The following is an 8607-nucleotide window of genomic DNA, read 5'->3' as shown; positions in this document are numbered from 1 at the left end:
TCTTCCACCAGACAGAGAGAGGCCAATAGTTGCACCTTCAATGACTGCTCGTGAACTCTTAAGACCCTGGTCGCTACTCACCAAAGTAGAATGAACCTCACTGTCCATTGTGGGAAACTAACACCGAAGGAGATATGACGAGGACGGTATTCCCTAGTTTATAACAGAGGGAATCTGGAAAGCTAGTATTCCATGGTAGGAAACCCTTCACTCTGGTAAGTTAGAGGTAAAGTCCAAGTACATTATCCCATTTTAATATCATTCTCACAGACCCTCCCTTAAGAGCTATGTTGCCTTAAAGTGAGCACATGGTGGATGAGATCTCCCTATAGAAGAAGACATTATCCTTTCCCTCTCTCTTCCCACTGTGTCACCCAACCCCCCTCATACCTGTCCCAAATACAGGTATTAGGTTTCCTCACCTGGGAGCTCAGGGATCTTAATATACATACCACCCATCTTGTGACACATGTAACTACTGACTATGCATGTCTTATGGCTACCTATAAATGTCCCAAGATAGTAAAGACTCACTCTCACTTCTCCCCGTTCCATGTGATCCATCAAGAGGGGCTGAGTTGAGCATGCTACCATAAATGTGTCTGTCTCCTTTGTTACATTCTCTCTCCCATCTTTCCTGTCCTGTGATCCTGTGACTTTACGATAATCTTTATGTATTCTTGACATACAATTGCACCTTCTGGCCCTTCAGTTGTTGGAGGCTGGTTTCCTCTGACAGTCTATGTGAACTATGTTATGCCAATTGACCTTGGGGTGTCCTAACACTACAATCTTGAGTGCCCAGACCCAGTAACTCATTCATTCAAGGTATTTGGGGGTTATGTCTAAGAAGTTTTCTTAAGTTTGTCTCTGTTTGCATCAGCACATTCATAGCTATATTTGCAACAAATATCATCTGTCACTATACATACAAATATTCAGGGGTATCCATACTCCCACACTCCCAGCCTGTTTGTCTACCCATGCATCTATTTGTAGATGACTATTATTGCCAAATTGAATATATAACAGCATCTACCTCTGTTGCCTTTGACTCCTACTTTTCTCCAGTTTTCCCCCTCCTTCATCACTTTTGCTGACCTCCCTCTTATTGTGTATTGCCTTCACCTTTGTCCCAGTTGACATGTGTCTACCTTTCCCGTTTGTCCCCCCTTGCCTACTAACTTTTCAAAGGTATGCAAAGTACGCCAGCCTCTTTGGTCTGTACTCCACTGAGCACAGGAGGGTGACAAGCAGCACATGAGGGGAAGGCTCAGCGAGAAAACTTGGAAAGGGTCAAAGGGAAAAGAGAGGGATGAATGGAGAGAGTGGGGGGTGGTGGGGGGTGGGAGGGGGAATAAATGGAGTCCAGTGGAGACCGTGGCTGTTCTTGGTCACATTCCAGAATCCTGCTAACCCTCATGTGCCTGCCCCTGGGGAACTTCCCTCTGCTCTGTCCTCACCTCAGGTCTTGGCACAATGTCCTTCCTCGCTGTGCAAGTTGCATGTGATCATTCTGGGGAGTGGGATAACCTTGGAGGGAAAAAGGGAAAACTCACAGGAAAAGGGAGGCCCTCGCAGAGACAGACCAGCTCACCACCCCTGATTTGAGCCTGGAAGGGGATCTGAAGATGGGAGGTTGAGACCCAATTGATCAGGGAGCTGAGAGGAGTCTTGGGGGTGACCCTTGTGGTGGCTCTAAGTTTTAAGAAGGAACCGGACTTGAGCAATCCATTGTGTCAGTCTTCTTGCTCCTTAGGTAACTGAATGTCAAAACCCATGACATAGAACTTTCAAAAACGAAGTTTTCAGCAACAATTGAGAGAGGGGCAGAGTTTTGAGGTTGTATTCTAGAATTTACTTCAGAGAAGGGCTTGTGTAAGATTGCCTCACTGGGCTGGTGAAAGCGGAGCTTTTTCTTCCCAGCAGGTCTTGGGAAACAGCACACAGTCATCTTGTTTGTCTGAAAGGGGCTGTCGATGGGCCCTGCATAGTTGAGAGGGAGCCTGCGGTACTGTGGGGGCCTGACTGGACTCATCCTTTCTGAGGAATGCCATCAGATCCTCTTTGCCTCTCCTTTAGGTGGTTGAGGCAGTCTCCTGATGGGTCTAGGGCCTGCACGGTCACCCTGACCTCAGATACAGGCCATGGACCACCGATGGAGAAACTTTTCTTAGACACAAATATGATCGTATCATATACCCTTCTCTAAATTCCTCACCGTGCTTGCCCTCCATTTTCAACTGAATACAATGTTAGCTCTTGGACTAACATCTAGCCACCATCCTGCTCTTTGCATCACCCACGTCCCCCCTCCATGTTCCCACTGCTCCTTACACGTGGTCAGGCCATTGCTCACATGGTCTCCTCTTTCCCTTGATGACTGGGCTAACATTAATTATCATGGGGGCCTCTCTGATTATGATACAGTGCCTCATATACAGCAAGTCCTCAATGCATGCCCATTGAATGAAGGAGTGGACAAAATAAGCGGACAGATAAGTGAGCTAATTTCTTCCTCCGATTCTAGAACCAACTTACATTATTTAGGCACCGGCAGCACCTTGGAATGCTTCTGGTCAGGCATCTAGGCAGAATCTGTCCAAACACCATTGTTCTTCCTTGTCCCCTGCAGGAGGTGTCAGAAGTGTATGTTCCACTAGTAACCTAGAAACACGAGCCCTTCTACTCCTGTCAGGAGTTCCAGTCTCAGAAGCCCACAGCAGCTCTACCCTGTGCCTGAGGGTCACTGTGAATCCGAATAGATTCGATGGCAATGAGTTTGGGTTTTTTTGACTAACCTCAAGTTTGTGGGCAACTTGCTTTTACAGGAACTAAGGATAGAGTCTTGCAATGAGAAGTCTTCTCTTGTTCTTCGTCACAAAGATGCTGAGAAAAAAAATCCCAAAGTTCATGTTTTCCTAGAGGGACTCATTGATCACAGAGGCAGCCCTCAGTTCTCAAGTGGGAGTGGGACTAGTCTTAATTTTGAGATTGCACTTCAGGTTTGTGAGCTAGGGGAATGAATCGGCTTCCCCCTACTTAACAGAACTGTTGTTTTGGAATGGAAGAAATTAATGGGATGGGAGGGGTTAACAGCCCTGGACAAGTTCTCTTAAATGCTATGTAAGGAAACTCCCACCGGGTCTTTTAAGTGGCTAATTGGCAAATCTTCCCCTGGGGTCTAGAACAACCCTCGTACAATCAGACAGCAGGGAGAACTCTTGACGGCTAAGAGGGTCTGTCCTCCTATCATTTTGCTGCTCGACTGCTCTATCTTCTCCTGACTCCAGCTCACCAGACTGCAGTGAACTTCCCAGTCTCAAACTCCTCCTCACATCACGTATGGCCACCCTTTCTGCAGAGGTCCCCCTTTCTGCTCCAGCTCCACGGTGTCCTAGGGCCAGCCCACCACCTCTGAGACCCTTCCCAGGTGGGGAACAAGGTGAGGGGCAACCATCAGCCATAGTCCCTACCTTCAGAAGCTCAACGTCCAGGGTGCACAGCAGGGCTTACAAGCCCATCCTTGAAGGGCGGTAGTGGAAGTGTGAGAGCGTTCTAAGGGTGTGGGGTCCAGTCAAATGGGCCCAAGGAGCAACAGGCGAAATTTATGAAGGCAAAAAAGACAAAAAAGAGGGTGCAGGGGACCCAACTCCATTCCCAGGAGAAGTGAGAAGACGAAGAGCCCAGATTTTTTCCACAGTGGGTTTTTGTAACTCTTGTTAATCACATACTTCAAACGCATGGGCCATGTACGAGTCTTGGTATTGCAAGCATTCAGAGGGAGTACTTCAAAGGGAGTAAGTATAAAGCATGGAAGAGACGAGGGGAGCAAGCATTCTTTAAGATACGCGCACTTTCTCTGTGTATGTGAAGAGGCAAGCAGCTGTAGAGAACAACCGTGTCCTAGCATTTATGGGGAGCTGGAGCGCTGTGGAGGCATGTCCTTCCTGGAATCTTAGTGTATAGAGGCGCTCCCTTACCGCTCCCCGCGGAGCGGTGCCTCACACTAGCGAAGCCCATGGCGATGGTGATGGTGTGCTGAGCCCTGTAGTTAGCGTGGTGGGAGCAGACCACATGCACTTTCTTCCAGGTACTCAGTTTCCCACATAAGAGGACTGGAGGAGGTGGCCCCTGTATTCTTGAGAAGAGTGAGTGGTCAGGAAGTCCTCACAGAGGTGGTGGCACTCACAATGTGCCCTAGTGGCCGTGAGCGACTTACTGGAGACCAGCATGGGGAAGACGATTCCTGGTGAGAAGGTGCAGAGGCTGGAGAAAGCTTCCACGTCGTTCAGAACAAGTGTTTTGAATAAGTGAATAGATGTGAGGGGATGGATGGCTAGGCAGGAAAGACAATAAAGGGTTTGACTTGTTCTATGTCTTCAGGGTGTGGGAGGGACACTAGAATTAATGCCTGGAAATTACCAGAAGACAGATGTTGACGCAATGTAATGAAAGCCTGCCTAAGGGTTAATGCAAATGTAGGACGCTCCCTTTTCCTGAAGAGTTCAGCCACTTGGCAGAGGTGTTCCAGATGTTGGGACGTGTTGGATTAGAGCTGTCCTTTTCATGCTTTGTAAAACAAGGGCTAATTTCTTTCTTCAAAGAATGTGGCAAAACTAGTTTGCCTGAACCAAGCGTGGGAAAGGGGCTTTGTATGCCCTGAAACTTTCGGTCCTCTACCCTCCTATTTGGAAGTCTGTGCTGGTAATCTGGAAGCCTCCTGCTTTCTGGCCTCAGTCCCGCTCTCTGCTGCTTCCTGCCCCACTCTGTCCCCTGAGAAGAGAGCTGGGAGCATGTAGGAATTTATATTCAATTTATATGTTCAATGTTTGAACATTTATATATTCAATGTTTGCTGAGCATCCGGAATGCATCAGACATCTAGGCGCTGGGAATCAAGCCTAGAACAAGACAGGTGTCAAACACTTTGCCCTGTGGGGGAAGCCGGGTCATTGTCAGGCGTTTCTAGCACATAGTGATAAGTAGTGGAGGGGGAAAGGGAGTTAGCTGGGGGAGCATCTAGCCCTGGAAAAGCTGGTGATAGGATTCAGGCCCCCCACTTCCCAGGCTGGTTCCCTTACGACTTTACCAAGCTGCTTTGAGAAAAGGATAGGTCTGGTGGCTGCTCCCCACACACGAGGGTAGAAGAGCTGCCACGAGGTAAATGCCCTCAGGTGTCAGGTCCCCAAAGCAGGTGTAGCAAGCACTGCTCAGGGTTCTGAACTCCATTACCCAAGTTCACAGCCTGGGCTGGTTCCTGGAAATAGCCTCACCCTCTCCTTGAATCCTTGCACTCACAGCCAAGCCCCCTGGGCCTGCCCAGGTCCACTGCAGGTAGGTTGGGACCTGGTTACAGCCAGGCAGTGAGGCAGAGCTGAAATCTGATTCTTCGTGGTCTCCATTCTGAGCAATGGTGAAGGAGCTGGGGAAATGTGCCCGGTGGAGAGAATGGGATCCAATGCCTTCTTCTCCGTTCATTCGTTTGACCAGCTCCATCCCTGTATGACTTTGAGCTGGTCCTCAATCCACTCCATTCGCAGCTTGTTCACTGTAAAATGGGGGACAAGATGCTTGCTAATCTTTGTCCAGATCCCCCAGTACTAATTCTGCCCGAGTCTCTTCTCCACTGGGTACGGTAGGGCAGAGAGCCATGATTTGGGTCCTGGTCTTTGCGAAGCCCACCTGGCCTGTTTGTAACCTGGACAAGCATTCTTTTTAAAAATCATTTTATTGGAGGCTCATAGGACTCTTATCACAATCCATCCATCCATCCATTGTGTCAAGCATATTTGTACATTTGTTGCCATCATCATTCTCAAAACTTTTTCTTTCTACTTGAGCCCTTGGTATCAGCTCCTCATGTTTTCCCCTCCCTCCCTGCCACCCTCCCTCAGGAACCCTTCATAATTTATAAATGATTATTATTTTGTCATGTCTCACAGTCTGACATCTCCCTTCACCCACTTTTCTGTTGTCCGTCCCCCAGGGAGAAGGTTATATGTAGATCCTTGTGATCAGCTCACCCTTTCCACCCCACCTTCCTTCCAACCTCCCAGTATTGCCACTCTCACCACTGGTCCTGAGGGGGTCATGTGTCCTGGATTCCCTGCGTTTCCAGTTCCTATCTGTACCAGTGTACATCCTCTGGTCTGGCTGGATTTGTAAGGTAGAATTGGGATCATGATAGTGGTGGTGGTGGTGTGTGACACTTTCAAGCCAGAAGACAGGGAGAAATGGCCTGGATGAGAGGCTGATGAGGCGGCCTGACAGGGAGAGCAGTAGCAGCCCCTGAGAACTGGGGGCTCAGGCTGACTGCAGGTCCTGGAGAGAGAGAGGCACCAGTCTTTCCTGGATTGAGCATCCAGCTACTGACTCAATCCTGGAAGGACATCAGGGACCCTCAGGTTGGTCAGTTTGTCCTCGAGAGGCTTAAAACTGCATTTTCAGGCCTAAAAATTAAGTTTGAATGCCAATGGCCTCCTCCGTGCTGCTGAGCTTGGATCAGAGTTCCTGTCTGTGGACTGGCAGGCGGCTGCTCTGTTCACCTCAACAAGCTTCCTGGCAAGAGTTCCTGGTATGCAAATGGTTAACCCGAAGATTGGCTATTCACACCCATCCACAGAAGTACATCGAGAGAAAAGCCTGGCGATAGAGAGAAAAGCTTGGGAGCCCAATTTAAATATTAAAAATGTGCACCGAGGGCTCATGGTGTTCCTAGGAACTGTCCAGTTTATCCCCCACGCAATCCTACAAGGTAGACACTGTTACGATCTCCCTGAACAGAGAAGCAGCGGCCGAGGTCCAGAGATTTGCCCGAGGACATCTCACTGAGTCCTGATAGCAACTTTCGTAGGGAGAACTCCTGTCTTCCTGGAGGAAGACTCAAGGAAGCTACATCTTATGAAGATTATTTTTTCCTCTTTTTTCCAGATGGACAAGCCTTGGATGCCTCCTTCAGAAGAAACAGCGTTGGAAAACCCTACGTAGTGCAGTTTGACACCATGGCACGAGGGAGTGCCGGGACTTGTAATCGACCATGAGAAGGGTTTAAAATGGAAAAACGAAAAGAAACGGCTGTGCCTGGGCTGAAGGTGCAGCTAAACTCCTTGACTCCAGCCTCTGTGCGCCCCTCCCTTCACACCAACACCCCCCCTCCCCCACCTGTAACCATGGTCTGGATAGTAAGTCAGTGTTGCCTCAGTGGCTCTCTGAGTACCGGGATGAGTGGGCCAGTCAACACACCCTTGTCCCTCCTGAGTGAGCCCCCCACCCCTTCCCATATGCCTTCCCAGACACAACACTGACGAGGTCCATTTCTGGAGACTTCAAGCAAGGGATGGCTGTACCGATCGCATCAGGTGAGAAGGGGACCGGGCTTGGGAGGGGAGGCGGAATGTGACCTCTGCCTTTGCCTTCAGCAGCTACAAGGGCCACTTTGGCAGGCTGGATCAGGGCGCTTCTGAAGTCAGAGGTGGGGAGTGGTGAGGGCATGAACCCAAGGGAATGCCCAGCTCCGAGGTTTCTCATTTTGATATGACCCAGGGGGGCTGTTGTCTTGTGGCTGAGATGCAGGCCCGTGTAATGCTCAGTGCCGCCCCCCCCCTCCCACCCCCGGGGCAGGCCAGAGCAGGGCTGGAGGGAAGAAGCACACTGACCACACACCACTGGCTGGGAAGCAGACTTTATTGTCCACCCTCAGGCCTTACACCCACAGCTCAGGCCAGGTGCACAACTCTGCAGGGCTGAAGCTGTTGCCCCATCATGCAGAGGCCTGGCTGGGTCCAGGGAAGAATAGCCTGGTCCCCTGACTAGTGGCTGTGGCCATGGCCGTGGCCACCCTCACCAAGGCCTGGCCCGTGGCTGTGGCCTTCACTTAGAGGAGCATTCTTGTGCATCTCCTCATGGGAAGCATGGGTCAAGCGCCCCATCAGGATGATGTATTCCTCAAAAGACAGCTCCTTGTCACTATTGGTGTCCAGATCCTCCATGATATCTTGGATGGCTTTTTTGTCTCTTTTCTCCTCCTGTGGGTAGGGCAGAGAGGGCATTCAGAGCAGGGAGTTGCCAGGGGGGCGGAACTGGATCATGCAGCCAAGGACAGATGGTAAGTGCACAAGGGAACCTGGCTCTCGGGGACTCAATTTAAATATTAAAAATGTGGACCAAGAGCCCCTGGTGTTCCTAGGAACTTTCCAGTTTATCCCCCATGCAATCCTACAAGGTAGACACTGTTACGATCTCCCTGAACAGAGAAGCAGCGGCCGAGGTCCAGAGATTTGCCCGAGGACATCTCACTGAGTCCTGATAGCAACTTTCGTAGGGAGAACTCCTGGAGGAAGACTCAAGGAAATTATATCTCTAACCCACACCCCCCCCCCTTTGTTTCTTCCAGATTGAGAAGACTGGGAAGCAGAATGGAATTAGAATTCCCCTCTGGTTTCCCAACCCAGTTTTGTCCCATGGCCGCCATGCTTCTCCTTCCCAAGGTGGTTCCCTGGGGAAACTCTCTTTTATTTGCAAAAGCAGAAAGCATTTCAGGAAACAAGGTGGTCGAGGATTTGGGGTTGGACACAGAGCAGGGTGAGATTCACAGAACAGCTCCTC

General features: G+C 49.9%; 1 protein-coding gene across 1 annotated transcript in view; it reads right to left on the bottom strand.

Moving 5' to 3' along the window:
- Nucleotides 1–7698: 7698 nt before the first annotated feature.
- S100A9 (S100 calcium binding protein A9) overlaps nucleotides 7699–8607 on the bottom strand; it is a 2185-nt gene continuing 1276 nt past the window's right edge. Inside the window, exon 3 of the mRNA XM_004717709.2 lies at nucleotides 7699–8027. Coding sequence (XP_004717766.1) covers nucleotides 7812–8027 — 216 coding nt within the window. The 3' untranslated portion in view covers nucleotides 7699–7811. The remainder of the gene's footprint in view (nucleotides 8028–8607) is intronic.

This window comes from Echinops telfairi, unplaced genomic scaffold (assembly GCF_000313985.2).
Source record: "Echinops telfairi isolate 266 unplaced genomic scaffold, ASM31398v2 ScPeMD7_46;HRSCAF=168, whole genome shotgun sequence".
NCBI classification, from domain to species: Eukaryota; Metazoa; Chordata; class Mammalia; order Afrosoricida; family Tenrecidae; genus Echinops; species Echinops telfairi.
The sequence above is the reverse complement of the archived record's forward strand: the minus strand, read 5'-3'. Positions and strand labels throughout refer to the sequence as shown.